Here is an 18,713-nt window from a genome sequence, read left to right on the forward strand (position 1 = left end):
TGAAAGCAAATGCCAACATTTTGATTAATGGTAAACAATGAGAAAAAATAATCAATGCTAATGGTTACTTATAATTATCATAACTAATCTATTTATTTTGTTTATATGCTATATCAATACATTCTTACTGTAAAAATGATACATGTATTTGTAAAAAAAAGATTTTGTAAGTTTAAAGCAATAAGAACGTGAACAACATTGCACATTTTAATCAAGTAGGGCTTCTATTCTTCATTTGGAATGTTCTAAATCATTTGCATTCATATGGCTTAGAATGTACAAAATCAACATTCAATTCTTAATTAAAGTCTAGAATACTAAAAGATTTCTCTACATTTAATTTAACAAAACATTGAAAACTGAATTGAGAGCAGATACTTGAATAAGTCTAAAGAGTTCATAAAAAACAAACAAATAAAATTTGAATTGTAGAATATTGACCCATGCTTAGTTACATCTCCTTTATTCTTGTTATATAATCAGGAAGCCATCATATGGTATTCTTGTGTGACAGTTCCAACAGGATTGCCCATTTTAAGTAGAACCACTTTATGAACTAAAATTCTATGTTTGTATATGTTGTTTATAACCGAGAAGAATGAGGTATGAAAACAACATTACGATTTCATTACTAAAGTAATTATCGGGGAGGAAATGGAATCGTACAAGTGGTTGAACAAGTTGACACATCAGACGGAGTGCTATTGTCTGTAACACTTGAAATCTTATGTCGTAGTGTTGTAGATATATAGAATTATTCGACTGTGCACAAGAATTTTCCCTGTGTAGATAAATCCTATCTGTTTTATAGAATCAGGACACGATGATCTTGCTTCTGCAACATTTATTTACAAGTCACTGTCATTAAATAGACATAGTTGCATTTACATAAATAGTAATTATAAATATATTATCGTTATGTATCAAACTTAGACTGATGTTAAATTTTCCTCAAGGTTCTATTTTTCACATGATACTAATTTGCTGTCACATTTGAAATAATTTAATTAAAATACTGTGATGTGGAAAATTTTGTGTAGGGGTAATTTGGAGCTTATTATACAAGTTTGAATGCAAAATGATAAACTGTCCTACATGTAAGAATACAAGTCAAATTAGCAAATAGTATGAAACAAAACTATGCCTTAATTATATATCACTCTATAACACTCTCACTCTTCAAAATAGCTTTGTTGCAACTGAAAATGTACATGAAATTACCAAATTCCTTAGCAACTAAACCTTTTTAAATTTTAGGTCCTTTATGGTTAATTGTTTTGGTTCTAATACATTCTTTGCTTTTAAATAATTGGTTTTGAGATTCTTCATGACAGTAAATCAAAAAAGCACACTGGATGCATGCAATTTTCTTTACTAAGTTCTGTTTTTTTGGTCAATTTAACATTAAGAATGTGAATTATGTCATTGGGACAATTCTTGATAGTTTGACATACTACACAGTCTGGGTTTAAGTAATTTTTTATTGCAAACTTGAAGTGCATTTATTTCTAACCTAAACGATGTAAACGATTACGCGCGTAGTCTTTTAGTCCATTTGTTTCTTACATTTTTTGGTCAACGTTGACATCGTTCACATAAATGATGTACGCGCAAAATAGTCTCGTAGTTGTTGATCGTTTATTGTTGAGACATGTAAACGATAAATTTGTTTCTGCATCTGTCGTTTAAATAATTAGGAGCACGTGCTGTTTTCGCAAAGTCCTGGTTATTTATTTCCCGCACTTTTACCTGTTTGTTTACAGTGCGTGAATGTAATCTATTTTTGTCTGACAACGTGGGGTCGATAAAGTTTATTAAACGATGTATTTGTTTCTAGCAGCTTAACGTTTACTAAATGATAGTCATCGATGACAAAATTTCGGGTTAGAAACAAATGCACTCTAAGTTTAGACACCAAATAGACAAATTAATGATGCTAACCTGACCACAGAGTGTTTTCATTTACACTGTCATAAAATATCTGTTTTGTATGGTTGGATCTGTTGGTATTAAAGACTAAGTAGAGAAACCATGGGAAGAATAAAGGGACGTCAGATTCAAAATCAATTACGCTCAATTCAAGCAAACAGTGGGAAGGAAAATATTTCTGACAAGTAGAACATAATTGTAGTTACATCTGACATAGTTGATGTGTAAGGTTTTTAACAATTAATGGTGGAGGCCTTGAGGTAGAGATCATCAAGTATAACAGCTTCCTTGCTCTCTTGAGACGGTTTGGACAATTGAAGGAAGACCATTAAGGTGTATAGCCATCCTGAATTATTTCTTCATTCCTGATGTTTGCTATTGGATTGATTTGACTTTTTTGTTATGAAATAAGAAAGCCGTAGCTGGACATTTCCCTGCCAATTAAGTGACCAAGGATAGACAAGGTTTCCACATTTAACCTCGAGCAGAAAGTTTATCTAACATTATATTAAGTGACTAATTAAGGGTTAAGTTAAGTCTATTTAAATTGGGAAAGAAGACTATCTCATAAATCTTAAATGTTTAAATGTCAATTAAGTGGGGCACATTTTACATTTAAAAATGTCTTCCAACAATTTTCTAACATAATTTTTTTAATGTTTTTTATGTTATGAATACAAATATAAATGACATTTTTCCATTCTATTTTTATTAGCTCATCTCATATCTGCATTTTGAGTATATATAAGATAAGATTTCCTTGCCATAACAAGGATGTTGTCTTCTTAAATTTTGGATTAATAAGGTTTTAAGGCGACTGCAGCATACTTCCGTATTCATTTTGATTAAACTCTACCAACTTGAACCACCAGAAGGTGATTTATTTACTTATGTATATAAAATAGGTTTTATGTGAGAAACCTTTTGTTACAAATGGAAGTTGGTCAGGAAAATAGACCAGATAGTTTAAAAAATATCAGGAAACACAGAAGTAATTAGGCAAAAACAGTTCAGTCAATTTCCTGTGAAAGTCTTAAAGGGAAACTTCGCAAAATAATAAAAAATTGATATTATGTTCATTCAGTATAAAAATGCTCAAATTCATAGTTATTAAAGTTTTATTCCACTAGATAAGCGATCACCATTGATTTTAAATTTAGAGTATCAATTCTCTGCGTTCGGCCATTTTGTCTTCTTTCCCGATTAATAACAACGATATGTCTATAAACCACAAAGGAACAAAACTACAGTAACCGATGTAGTCGTAATTGCGTGTTGATATCTTGTCAATCGTACGGTTGTTTTATTCGACTGACTAACTTGATACGGAAAATATTCTTATTTTTTTAAATTACCATGGTCTGTTGTTTTTAAACTGTTGATATTGGAATTAGGTAAAAAGTCAAAGTTGAAATCATAAATAAGTGTCCGTGAAAATTGTTTTCGAAAATCTAATTTGTTCATAATTCAGTAATAAACTTTTTTCAAATAAATTCTGATCTTCCCTCATCTGATCACCAGCATGGCTAAAGGTATTACTTCCAAAGGTATTGTGAGGGGTGTGAGGTGACACGTCCAGGTGTTCAAGCGATTTCCTGTCGGGCCTGCAAGTTCATGCATCGTTTCACCTCTGCAGGTATTGATCAGTGTACACGGCGGATAACTTATAACTTTCCATTTTGAACTATCAGATGTATAATATACAACTCTGTCCTACTTGTCATTACTAAACTCATACGCTTGTTTATAAATTACATTTCTGGTGTAAATAATATTATTCATAAAAATATAAATAATACCCAAAAATAAGATTTGATGAAATTAAAATCTATTTAAATATTTTTTCCAAGGGTGAATTTGGGAAAATGTAATATATACTCATTGTCAATAGTGAAGGACAGATTGGAACATACCAGAAATATTGATTTAAAAAAATGTACGCACTTGTCGATGATTAGTTTATACGACTGGGTAGAAAGTTACAGAACTATAGCGCAATCTAAAATATATACATGTATACATTGAATATAAGAAAAAAAACATATATTTTTAATAAATTGGGGTAAAAGTTTTGTAAATAGACTAGTCCACGTATGCCAACAGTATGTAATCATCGAATGTCTATAGACTATTGTATACCAGAAGAAGAAGAAGAAGAAGAAGAGAACCAATTTGATTTAAATACAGGTCGATGTATAATTTGCTTTGGTTCATCGAAGTTGTGGACATAGTAAAATCACAGATTTATATTTCAATAAGATTGCTCTCGAACAAAGGAAGGAATTAGTCATCACAATTGTTATATATGCCACTGGACGAACACTAATTAACGCCACAAGAACCCTGTAATACTAGTACGAGAGTATAGCATGTAAACATTCCTTCTCAATAATATGGTTGTTTTGGAGATTCCGTATATCGTCAAGTTATTGGAATTCCAATGGGGACTAACTGTGCACCACTTATTGCGGACCTGTTTTTGTATTGTTATGAGTTACAATTTATGACTAAAATTAGCAAAGACCCATCAAAACAACATTTGATACAAAAATTTAACAATACTTTTAGATATTTGGATGATATATTGGCTCTAAATAATGACGACTTCAGTATGTATACTAAAGAAATTTATCCTGTAGAACTTACTTTAAATAAAGCTAATGATAACAATGACCACTGCCCTTTCCTCGATCTTGATATCTATATCATAAACGGGAAGCTTAATACAAAAATTTATGATAAAAGAGATGATTTTTCATTTCCTATTGTTAATTATCCATTTTTAGATGGTGACGTTCCCTTGTCACCATCTTATGGTGTTTATATATCTCAACTTGTACGATTCGCTCGTGTATGTAACAATGTATTAGATTTTAGCGAGAGAAATTTATGTATTACTGAAAAATTATTACACCAGGGTTTTCGATATCACAAACTGGTCAAAACATTTACTAAATTTTATCACCGGTATAAGGAAATAATTCGTAAATATAACTCAACATGCAGACATCTTATACGTTCAGGTATTTCACATCCAAAATTTTATGGAAATATTCTTTATAAAGCACAAAAATGTCAGTATTCTCCTCAGAAACTAACAAAACCTTTAAATAGACTTATTAAAAGGGGATATAGTTACGATACTGTTGTCAGGTCATTAAAGATTGCATATTTTGGCTTTAACATTGATTCACTGATAGGGTCTTTGCATCGGAACTAAACACATTTATTTCTTTAAAAAAAAAAAAAAAAAACAGTTGTTGGCATGACACGGGTTATGTTCTTCTCATATATTTTATGATAGTATGATACTAAACCCCTAACGGGAGGGATTGTACCTGATATTCATATGATGAAGACATAATCTTTCAATCAGTTTAATTGAGGTCTGGAGCTGGCATGTCAGTTAACTGCTAGTAGTCTGTTGTTATTTATGTATTATTGTCATTTTATTTATTTTCTTTTGTTACATCTTTTGACATCAGACTCGGACTTCTCTTGAACTGAATTTTAATGTGCGTATTGTTATTGTTTTACTTTTCTACATTGGCTAGAGGTATAGGGGGAGGGTTGAGATCTCATAAACATGTTTAACCCCGCCGCAATTTTGCGCCTGTCCCAAGTCAGGAGCCTCTGGCCTTTGTTAGTCTTGTATGATTTTAAATTTTAGTTTCTTGTGTATAATTCGGAGTTTAGTATGACGTCCATTATCACTGTACTATTATGCATATTTTAGGGGCCAGCTGAAGGACACCTACGGGTGCGGGAATTCTCGCTACATTGAAGACCCATTGGTTGCCTTCGGCTGTTGTTTGCTCTATGGTCGGGTGGTTGTCGCTTTGACATATTCACCATTTCCTTTCTCAATTTTATTGTATTGGAAATCTTTTCATACAGATTGACAACTCATGGTCCGACATGCATGTAATATTTGCAACATGACGCCCATAGTTCTTTCTACCATCATCATCTTATTCTTTGATATTGCTGTAAACATCGACGGTTCACACCCAAACAAAATGGGAGTAATGTACCTTCAGAGCTTCTCCGTGGTATACACTTGTAAAACTTAATATATAGACGAAATTTCTGTATTGAAATGAATCTACATCTTCAAATAACGATTTTGAGAAATCACCTTACAAACCAATATAAACGTATGGCAAGATATAACCACGAAGGAATTTAGTTTTTGTCAGACGCAAGAACTCATCACTATCATAAACGTATACGTATATATGCATGCAGTTCCAAATATCAAGAACAAGCGGTCGATGTCGATAGTCCGTTTTCTAACTATTCAGAGTTAGACATGTCACTTGTTCACTCTTGGAAGCCTTCATATTCCCCGTCCAACGATGGGAACTCTTTCTGGTTGTGTTGACTATAAATGCTTGTATGGTAATTCTGTCGTTTATCTGTACCAGTGGTTCATTTCCTCTCCTTTCCCAACAAACAAACTAGAGCTCATCCTCAATGGCGCTTATACGTCAGGAAACTTACATGTATACTAATAATGATTGTTTTAAGAACAACGATGTATGGACGAACTATTCTAAATTCGTCAATATCAGTTTAATATTCAGTTATGCATGACTCAAATATAAGTTTTATTACAACTACTGCATTACTTATTTGGATTAATGACGGCTATCATGTTCAACATTGCACAAATATTATCATAGAATTTAAAAAAAAAAAAATGTACAAAAATCCTCAAAAAAAATAATGCCTTAGCTTAGATCATTGGTATTATTTTCACAAAAAGTTTGTGTAAATGATTGTCAAATGAATTTAATTATGTAAGAATAAAATGTTAAAAAGAAACTAAAAAAAATCATGCATGTTGTATGTTGTATTTTTTTTCAATTAACAAACTTATGATGTCATTTTGAATTATATAACAAAATGATATTGATATGTCTGCATCAGAGTGCATCCAATGAGGTACAACATCATGTATCGTTAATAGTGAATTACTGAAATTACACATATAATATGAGGCCTGTTATACTAAACTTAAAGAAGAATTAAGGAACCTATAAGGACCTAGTAGACTTCATTGATGTTTTTACTCATTATGTAAGATTTTTGTAAATATATGTATGATCATCAATAATGTTATAGTTACTATTATTTTAAATGTCAATGAAAGGCTTATTTAAACTTTGTAAGTGTAAACTGATGTAAGTTTAGAAAGTTATTGCCCTTTCTTTGAGATGACATATTTTAAGCTTTTCATACGACCGCAAACATTGCTGTGGTATTTTGGTATCAAGTTGTCTTCATCATCGTATTCGTCATTGTTGGAAGACAGTTGGTTTCTGGACAATAACTTTAGTTTAAGAAAATAGAAATCCTTGAAATTTAAACACAAGGTTTATAACCACAAAAGGAAGGTCAGGATTGATTTTGGGGATAATGATCATAACAGATTAGGCTCGAACCATTTAGGTATTGGGGGCAAAAAAAAGGGGAAAAACAAGGGTTTGCTGATTAATGGACAATTAAGACAATTTTAAAGGAGTGTAAGGGAGGTAATCAAAACTCATTTAAAGTACAATAATGTGTATATTGGATTACCTCCCTAAAACTGCTTGTAAATTGTGTATGAAAGAAATTTTGTATTGTCTTGAGGTGATTTGCTGTCAATTTATTTTTAAAAGTTACTATTAATTAATATTAAATTTAGCCTTGAATATTTATGTCATCCTGTATCAAGCGCGAAATTGGGTCCATTCTTGCCCCAACTGTTCAGGGTGGGACCTCTGTGGAAGTATCCAGCTGCACTCAGCAAAGCAATTTATTATCATTGCTTTTGAAGAATGTGATTCATCACTCAGTTCCAAACTGAGTATAATTTGAGTAATATTTATGACTCGTGATCCTACCAGAAATTTATTTCAGTCCTCGATTCTCTTAAACAAATGTGGATATATCAAATTCTGTAAGTACCGGTAGATAATGTAATTAAGTTCTGATTTGTAATAGAATTAAAGCAGTAGAAATTGAAAGTTCTAATTTATTCCAGTAGAAATAAGAGATCAAATTTGTAACCGGAACATTCAGGACTGCAATTTACCAAAAAATGTGACAACTGAAATTGATCATAAGTATACTCAATTGTTCATGACTTAAACAATCAATTTTAGTCATAAGATTTTTTGTAAAATGCAGGCCTCACGGTCATAAAACTTTCGAGCATGATTTTTGTACTCAGACTCGAAAATCAACCAATCAAATTGCTGGATTTCATGTTTCGAGCATGATTTTTTGTGCTCCAAGCACTGAGTAAAGTTTTATGCCTTCAAGGCCAGGTCTGGATAATTTAACTAATATTAAATGTTTAGTACACATGCTTATACACGACTGTTATAAAATTCTACCTTTGTGAGATTATTTTTATAGATAAGACTGTCATGAAATTCTGTTTTTAGTGTTTTTCTGGGTATGTTAAGATCAACTTTAATGTAATTATTAATAAATTCTCAACATTTTATACCAACTCTAATTTTATGTTGGATATTAAAGGTAGTATATTTTATTAGGTGAACTTTATATATTTCTATATTCTGATTTTTTTTCTGAAAGTTTATTTTGGTTGATGATTAAATTCTCCTGAAAATGGAAACAGATATGAGATTCTCTAGACAAATGCGTAATATAATATGTGTTGTGTAAAGTATTTCTATTCCTTCCCTCCTACATGTATTGGAAATTCTGTCTGTAAAGTAGGTTTATATACTCAGCTTCTATATTTCAGTTCATTGAATGTTCAGCTTAAACCTGTATAAAAGTGTGATTCTCACTAGTAAATTGACCAAATATCTACTAAAAAAACTTGACCAATTTCTAGTCAGTACACAAGTAAAAGTACACAAGTAAATTGACCAAATGTGTAATCAGACCCTCAACTCAAGTAAACAGACTTAATATTTGATCAGAACACTAGTAAATTAACCAAATGTTTACTAAGAATACAATACATTGATCATAACTCAAAACACTACCAGTATTCAAATTTAACTATTGTCTAATCTGACCACTTGTAAAATGACGAGATCTCTACTCAGATCACTAGTAAATTGACAAACTTAGTACTCAGAACAGTTTAATTCACCAAATAGGTATGCAGAACACAAGTCCTTTGACCAATCTCTTCTTAGAACACTGGAAAATTTACCAATTTCTCTACTCAGGGCAATACTCAATAGTAAATTTAATAAATCTCGACTCAGGGCAATACTCAATAGTAAATTTAATAAATCTCGACTCAGAACAATACTCAAAAGTAAATTTACCAAATCTCTACTCAGAACAATACTCAATAATAAATTTACCAATTCCCTACTCAGAACAATACTCAATAGTAAATTTAATAAATCTTGACTCAGAACAATACTCAATAGTAAATTTACCAAATCTCTACTCAGAACAATACTCAATAGTAAATTTACCAAATCTCTACTCAGAACAATATTCAATAGTAAATTTACCAAATTTCAATTAATACATAGGAGAACTTTACTCTTTTGATGTAAATAATTCAAACTGTATTGCTATCCAAAGAATCCTAATTTTATTCAAACTTATGTTCACTTTTCCTCTTGTTAGATCCACCTTGGTTTGTTTCATGATAACAAGTCATTTTATAGTTGAGAAGGTACATGTTGTTACCGTAATTATTACTATACCTTTTTTTTTATTGAATTTTAAAGTTTAAATCTGTGTTTTACACCATGTTAAGCAATGTTAAAATCATTTAGAATGTGCTTTATGTGATATCAGATATCTTAAAAAACATCATGTAAAAACCATGCCATTTTTTATCTACTCGCTAAATTCAATTTTCAAAATTTAGTTATGTCCAATGATTTGGAAGATCTAAGTCAGTGTACCATTCATTCCAATGACAGATTGATATTTGGTTTATGTAGTTGTTTGTCCTAAGTGTTGTTATCTGGTTACAAAAGAAAAATGACTTTGTCCTTTAAAGGTTAAATAGATAGAACTAAAATTCAATTTGCTCCGGAAAGAATTACATTAGGTGTATATTTCATTGACTATTAACAATCTTATTGGCATAAAGAAATTACTTTTATTTGAAATTTGATTCTTCATAACCCAATGAAGCATAAGTTCAAGAGAATAAAGACAGATCTTGTTTCCAAGACGATGCTTCTGATGCTGAAACAACAGTGGTATTTTCCTTTCAAATTCCTTTAAATCTTTCAAAATGTACAGCCCATATCATATATTTCCAGTAAATTGGCTTTTATAAAACATTTGTACATGTTGTGGAAGGCAGATGTATAATTGTATACTGTTATCTCTTTGTCCATCCTCATGATTATTCAAGATTGTTCCAATAAATCTTTTCTTTATTTCTACATGTAGACAGGGGCCTTTTTAATTTTGATGATTTATAAATTTTTTGTTCAGATTTAAAAAGTAGGAATATACATTTGTACTTCCAGCACATAAAATTCAACATTTGGTATTTAACTATTGTCATGTATTTATACAATATGAAGGAACATTACCTCGAGCCTGGAAATTTTTTGAATAAATTGAACATTTCCACGTCATCCTCCTGAATATGCATGGTTTATTGGCTGCTTAAGTTAAGACACCATTCAGTAAATTTTTATAAAATGTGCATTTGTAACCTAATAAACTGTACAGAAATACATGATCTTTTGTGATGATAATGCATAAACATATCCTTTAATACTGTAATACCAAAAAAAAACCTTCAAACAATAATTTAATAAGTTGATGGTCTTCTCCAAAATTATCAGACACAAAATCTGAACAATAGCAGTGTAATTATAACCTATCAGTATGTCTATCATGTAAGATTTAACTCAAAATTCATAAAACTTTAGCTTTAAAGATAATTGTATCACAATTTAGAATGATGCTGTTGTATTACTGTCTCCTTGATGTTTAACTTACTAGACCTAGGTAATGATAAACCACTGAGTAGTATAGGACATTGGTTACTGCATTTTATGAAGAATAGGAGAAGGAGATCTGTTATTGTTGTATCAATCCAGCATTCAAACAGCAGATTTTTTCTCTCAAAATATATGATTTTGTTTAATCAAAAATCTGTGTTTCAATCAAAAAGAATTATAATTTGTATTCTGTAAGGTAGTCAGCACGTTTTAAGAGTATGATTTGTTTAATGATTTATCACTCTCATTTTAAAGAGTTCAGAAAAGAGATGTTTGAAATGTGTTTCATTAAGGATTGGTTTGTCTTCAAATTATTTGAGAATACAACTTCTTCAAATTAGCTGTTATTTGATTGTGTTGTATTGAGCATATGAAATAAGTTATCTGAGGTTCTTAGTATGGAGTGGTACATGTTCCAACTTATAATTCTCTATGCTAGGTTAAATTCGTTTTACTGAATAATTGTTAATAAAATTAATGGTTTCTATTTGGAGAAATAAATAAGAGGATTATAACTTATTTAATTGAGTTTCTGTGTACTCTGGGGCCTGATTGTGTATCTTCGAATTTATGTAACTGGTAATTACTGGTAATTAGTGTTGAGCAAATTACAATAGAGAATAAAGCTGAAAAAAGAGCAGTGTAACTTGTTGATGCATTCCCTTTCTCTATTGTTTTATATTTGTTTAATCAATTTTTTTCACCGATTTCATGTCAATTGAAACAATTTAGTTGTTCAAGGTTTCTTATGGTTTTGTATGAATTTCCCGATTTAGAGTTTATGTGACTCTATCAGGTTTTGTCTTACTGAGTGCAATTAAGAGAGTGGCTTCTAAATTGGATGTTGAATTGGAAGGAGCTGTATGTTAATATATTATTAAACAGGCTATTATTTAAACTTGGAATTATTTTTAATTATGGAATTTGCATAATTTCTCGTGTTTAAAATTTTTAATAAATTTCATGTTTATTTAGTATTATGATCTTTTGAGCAGTAAATAACATTTTCCATACAATGTATTTTGGTTAGATAGTGTTGTGCGCTGCACAGTACATTCTATTGAAAATATACTATTTTCCTTGTAATAAAAAGTGTTGTGCGCAGCACAGAACATTTCAGTACAGAATAAACATGGAATTTATTAAAAATTTTAATAACAAGAAATCAAGCAAATTCCATAATTAAAAATAATTCCAAGTTCAAATAATAGCCTGTTATTAATAGACCAATCCTGAGTTGATTTTTATACGACCGCAAAATTTTATACGACAGCAAAATTTTTGTGGTCGTATATTGGTATGACGTTGGCGACAATTAAGAATAACTAGGACAAATTGACAATATTTATGGAATCTATTAACCAATTGATAGAACTTAAAGCCTTTAATAATTGTTATGCCTATTCTCTTTGGAAATTGTTTTCCCACATATTTAAGTTGCCCTTTGTAAACTAAGAAATTACAATTGACATGAAATTTTAGTTCACACATAATTATTTTGTTGTCTTCTAGATTATAAAAAGCCCACAACTTTATTTTTATATGTATAATAGAAAAGGCTGTTCTTTACTAGAATGATTTCTCAATTTTCCACAAACTAGCACTTCATTTTCAAGTTTGTAAAAAAGAAAGGAAATGGTACCAATTCATTACACAAAATGACAAAGTCTGTTAGATATGTACACGATAAAAACAAAGAGCATAGGAACACCTTTTCACTACTGTTCTTTATCTGAAGGTCACAATGAGGTTTTCAATAGGGATCCAAAACTCTCCCTTAATTGCAATTTGAAGATGTCCCTTAGCATCAGTTTAAGTTGAAATCTCAAAATAGATACCTGAGGATTGAAAATTTGTATGCCAAATATCCTTTTGGTCTACAACAGACTTATCAGTGAGTTATGATAGAAACAATGAAGTTAAAAAGGCCAAAGTCAGAAAGAAAAAAGTTGAAGAACACTCAGGACCCAAATTATATTTATGATTATGATAAAGCTCTAATTTTATATTTGTGGTTTCAAGGCCTTTTATAGCTGACTATGCAGTATGGGCAGTAAAAAAGTTAAAAAGGTCAAACAAAGTACGAAATTGAAGAGCATTGAAGACCAAAAATATTTTTTTAATATGTTTTGATTAAAGCTTCACTGTTATTTTTCAAGGGACTGGCTGCTGATGAGGCATGTATAGTGTTAAATTTTTTTCAACATTTTTCAGTGTTGGTAATTCAAAGTTTCATGTTAAAGTTTGACTAATTTAGAAAATTTAGGTTTTTGTTGTAGTTGTTTTATTTAGATTAACCTTTAGCATTATTAACAAAAAGTCTTTGTTTTGCAAGGTTAGAATCATGATTTCCAAAAGTAGAAAGTTTGACATGTCATCTGATTGCATTTATACATGTATATATAATATATTTTTATGAAATTCAGACTCTTGAGTACAAAATTTGTGCTCAAAACACCAAATTCAGTATTTTGATTGACTAATTTCTGTCTGAGTAATATATTGGTAATTGCTATATGTATGACCCCAAGGCCAGGATAATTCAAACATTAAATCAAAGATTTATTTTCAGAGAAAATATAGCTTCTAAATTCTTTTGAAAATTTGATACCTGTTAACCAAAACCCTTCCAATGGATAAATTTAGACATTGAGCTTGCAACTCCCTTAGTCAAAAGGTTCTTCTTATGCACCATATTTATAAAATACTATTTTCATCTCCACTGTTTTAATTTTATTTATCAGAGTGCAGTTTTCATTCACTAACACCTAAAAAAAAGTTGGTGAGAAATTTTTCTTCTAAATGGTAAATGTTCAAAATATATTTTTAACTTTTGTTTGTAAATAAGCAGCAATTTATTTAGATGAAATATTAAGATTTGTGAGTTCTAATGTATGATATTTTATTAAAAAAAAAATTCTTGTACTATAATTTTTTTAATTTTTTTTAGGGCCAAGGATGGTTGACATTTCAGAACATGGACTACAAAAACATTTACAAAATTAAACTTTCATATGCTTTGATAGAATAGATATATTTAAATAAGGATGAATTAAATGGACTGACTTTTTGATTTCTTTTTTGCAGGAACCATCATTATTTGCAGTAGCCAAGCTGTTAGAAACTGGTTTAGTAAATCTGTCTCGTGTTGAAGTGCTCTGGAGACCAGTAACAGCCCACCTTTTGGAGGTATGTGCTTATAAAAGTTTTAAGATTTGTAATCAACTTGTGTGAAATGTTTCAGATTGTATGAATGCTCTCATGATTAAAAGAGTGTCATTTTCATTTAGAAATCAACTTGAAATTTGCCAAATATTTTTCCTCTTACTGCAAAAAAAAAAAATGCAAAAAAATATATTATAAATTTTTAACAAAAATTTAGAATTACAGTGTGATGCATAGCTGTTTTTTAACATTCATACATTTTTGAAATGCATGCAAGTAAAGAGAAGAAATGCCTGTTTCTTTAATTAATTTGAAAAAATATACACCGTAAAAGTTGGAATGGGTATAAGCTTGGAGCAGATTGGAAGTTTGGTGAAGATTAGATTCATCAAATGAAGACCAGTCAAGAACAGACTTGAGGTAGACATCACTGTTGGTTTGGCAGAAATGGCTGCACTGTAACAACTATAAAGTGGAATGTAGAGAATGGAAGGAGTTTGCAGACTTGAAGTTAAATTTTGAAAGGTAAAATTAACAAAATAGATATATAAATATTTATGTAGACTGACAAAGTACATTGAAACCTGTGTTATTGCGAAAAGTAATGAAATATTAAAACCATAAAATAATAATTTTAAAAACAGGTTTTGATTAAAAAAAATCTTAGCCCAAAATTGAGATATCAATGTTTTTGGCTAAATATGTAATGTATTCTTCACCATATGAAATAATGAATATTCATTGAAGGCTCTTAGATGTTAGCAACTATAGGTCATTGAACAATGAAAAAAACCCATACTGCATAATATAACAACCTGTTAAAGGCAGACATAACAGAATGTAAAACAATTCAAATGGGAAAACCAAATATGATATACTGCAACAAACGACAACCAATGAACTATTGGCTCCTGGTAATGAACAGGCACATACATAATTATATATAAAATATATTAAATATTATGAAAACTTCAGTAATTTTTTTTTTTTATTACTTATTTTATTTTGAATATTTTATTTTTTTCAGCTAAGGAAATCAGATTTAATAGTCCATAGAGAAAGAAATGAAAAAGAGAAAATACATCAAGAGGCCAGCCTTTATACATGTGTGTACAGGTAAATAGAAAAGTCTTATTAAAACAGATAATATGTCCCTTTTCCAAATTTTCTTAAGTGCCTAGATCTTCCCACTGTGTTGACGACCCATTGGTGGGCTAGTGGCTGTTTTATTTTCTTTGATTGGGTTGTTGTCTTTTTGTCACATTCCCCTTTTCCGTTTTCAATTTTAAAAACTGTTAATCGAAACAAAATTTGTGCATATTTAGAGTTATGAAATTGAGTACAAAATTGTAAATCTTGATAAAAAATATAATAATTGCAGCAATATATGAATTTATCAGATAAAGGTGAAATATTTCAAAATAAGATATTAACTCATAAGGAAGTACATTTTAAAATCACAATAATGAATGAGTTGAAAAATACATATTAATTTTAAAGTAAAAATCATTAGAGAAATGGACATTTAACCTAGTAAAAGTGCACCTGTCCTACAACTGTACCAGTGTAAAAGGTATTAGTTTAGAGCATGCTGAAATGTACATTTTGTGACCAAAATAGAATCTTGTGACCAAAATAGAATGGCTGTTGTCATGAGTATGTGCAAAGCATGCATGTAGTTCACTTGGAGTTGAGAGTCAGGTGGTCTTGAAATGAGGTCATCCAATAATATTACTCCACTTACATGATTGACAGGTGCCACAGTACAGTGTGAATGAAAATGGAAGGAACTGAAACTAACATTGCATAGAAGAAGAAGACAGTCAAGGAGAAACAAGAACTGTAAAATGGTTTATGGCTCTTATAGAAAATGGAGACTGTGAGTAAATAATAATTACCATAAAACATGTATCACACAAAACAACAAAAGTACATGTATTACACAAAACAACAAAAGTACATGTAATACACAAAACAACAAAAGTACATGTATCACACAAAACAAGAAAAGTACATGTATCACATAAAGCAAGAGAATTACATGCATCACATAAAACACTAAAAGCACATGTATCATTCAGTTTTTGTTAAGTTGTGGATAATGTGAACTTTGTAGTCATGAGTAAACACATAACATCAAGCTTTAACTTTTTTAGTTTTTAGGTTCAATTTTAATTTCTTTGGTATAAATAGATTCCTGTTTTGTTCTTGAATGAAGATTTTGACAAATTTAAGCATCTGATGAAGGTAAAACCATTGGTGGCCTTTGGTTATTGTCTGCTCTTTGGTTGGGTTGTTGTCTCTTTGACACATTCCCCATTTCCATTTTCAATTTTATTAAATACAGAAAAGTGCTTTGGATAGAAGATTTTTTTTAAGTTGATTATTTCATTTGCTTTCATCTTGAAACTATAACAGAAAGGTAAATACAATACAAAGTTTTCAAACATTCTCATACCACTGAAACAATAAATGAACTCCTACTTGGATAATGATTATTTCTAACAATTCAATTGTTATACCTTTTATCTTCAAAGTTATAATTGAAAGAGAGACACTATAAAAAGCAAGAAATGAACAAGATTTACAATAATGCCCCTATCATAGCAGAGGGGGCATAAAGTTTTATCTACAAGACTCAGATCAAGTATAAATTTGGGTAGAGTCACTTTTACTGTTTTTGAGAATTGTCCCTTTATAATGTAATATGCAAGTTGGGGCATCATGGGACATAGATAGGACACATTTCCCATTTATTTTATATTATCTTAAGAAATGGAATCAAAGACAGAAACTATAAACTGCACTAATGATAAATACAACATCTCTAAAATCTCTTACTAAAACCATCAGTTGGTTGATCTGTCATTGGAGTTACTACTCTTAGAAACATCAATTCTAGTATTTTTATACGACCTCAAAATTTGAAAAAATTTTCGTCGTATATTGCTATCACGTTGGCGTCGTCGTCTGAGTCGTCGTCGTCGTCGTCCGAATACTTTTAGTTTTCGCACTCTAACTTTAGTAAAAGTGAATGGAAATCTATGAAATTTTAACACAAGGTTTATGACCACAAAAGGAAGGTTGGTATTGATTTTGGGAGTTTTGGTCCCAACATTTTAGGAATTAGGGGCCAAAAAGGGCCCAAATAAGCATTTTCTTGGTTTTCGCACTATAACTTTAGTTTAAGTTAATAGAAATCTATGAAATTTTGACACAAGGTTTATGACCACAAAAGAACGGTTGGGATTGATTTTGGGAGTTTTGGTTTCAACAGTTTAGGAATTGGGGGCCAAAAAAGGGCCCAAATAAGCATTATTCTTGGTTTTCGCACAATAACTTTAGTTTAAGTAAATAGAAATCAATGAAATTTAAACACAATGTTAATGACTACAAAAGGAAGGTTGGTATTGATTTTGGGAGTTGAGGTCCCAACAGTTTAGGAATTAGGGGCCAAAAAGGGACCCAAATAAGCATTTTTCTTGGTTTTCGCACCATAACGTTAGTATAAGTAAATAGAAATCTATGAAATTTAAACACAAGGTTTATGACCATAAAAGGAAGGTTGGTATTGATTTAAGGGAGTTTTGGTCCCAACAGAATAAGGGGCCCAAAGGGTCCAAAATTAAACTTTGTTTGATTACATCAAAATTGAATAATTGGGGTTCTTTGATATGCCGAATCTAACTGTCATGACTGTGTATGTAGAGTCTTAACTTTTGGTCCCGTTTTCAAATTGGTCTACATTAAGGTCCAAAGGGTCCAAAATTAAACTTAGTTTGATTTTGACAAAAAATTAATCAGTTAGGTTCTTTGATATGCTGAATCTAAAAATGTACTTAGATTCTTGATTATTGGCCCAGTTTTCAAGTTGGTCCAAATCGGGGTCCAAAATTAAACTTTGTTTGATTTCATCAAAAATTGAATAAATGGGGTTCTTTGATATACCAAATCTAACTGTGTATGTAGATTCTTCATTTTTGGTCCTGTTTTCAAATTGGTCTACACTAAAGTCCAAAGGGTCCAAAATTAAACTTAGTCTGATTTTAACAAAAATTGAAATCTTGGGGTTCTTTGATATGCTGAATCCAAAAATGTACTTAGATTTTTTATTATGGGCCCAGTTTTCAAGTTGGTCCAAATCAGGATCCAAAATTATTATATTAAGTATTGTGCAATAGCAAGTCTTTTCAATTGCACAGTATTGCGCAATGGCAAGAAATATCTAATTGCACAATATTGTGAAATAGCAATTTTTTTTTAATTAGAGTTATCTTTCTTTGTCCAGAATAGTAAGCAAGAAATATCTAATTGCAAAATATTGTGCAATAGCAAGATTTTTTTTTAATTGGAGTTATCTTTCTTTGTCCAGAATCAACTTAAATCTTTGTTATATACAATATACAATGTATATTCACTTTTTACTACCAACTGATAAATTAAAATAATCTTTACCATTCAGTGATAACAAGCAGTTTTTTTACATCTTAATATTTTATGATGTATTTAAATGAGTAGTTATTGTTGCAAACTCCATTAGAAATTTTAATTGAGATTAGTTTTGGAATAAGGGAAAGGGGGATGTGATTAAAAAAATTGGGTTCAACTTTTCTCATTTAGTGAATTGCTCTAAGAGAAAACAAAAATTTTAAGTTCATT

At 30.3% G+C, this 18,713-nt stretch overlaps 1 protein-coding gene across 3 annotated transcripts in view; it reads left to right on the forward strand.

Annotated features, from left to right (window-relative positions):
• LOC139483987 (protein MON2 homolog) overlaps positions 1–18,713 on the forward strand; it is a 287,784-nt gene that overhangs the window by 32,231 nt on the left and 236,840 nt on the right. For all 3 annotated transcript variants that reach the window (XM_071267710.1, XM_071267718.1, XM_071267725.1), the window contains one exon: positions 13,977–14,078. In XM_071267710.1, the coding sequence (XP_071123811.1) occupies positions 13,977–14,078 (102 nt within the window). The remainder of the gene's footprint in view (positions 1–13,976; positions 14,079–18,713) is intronic.

The sequence above is a fragment of the Mytilus edulis genome, chromosome 1 (assembly GCF_963676685.1).
Source record: "Mytilus edulis chromosome 1, xbMytEdul2.2, whole genome shotgun sequence".
NCBI classification, from domain to species: Eukaryota; Metazoa; Mollusca; class Bivalvia; order Mytilida; family Mytilidae; genus Mytilus; species Mytilus edulis.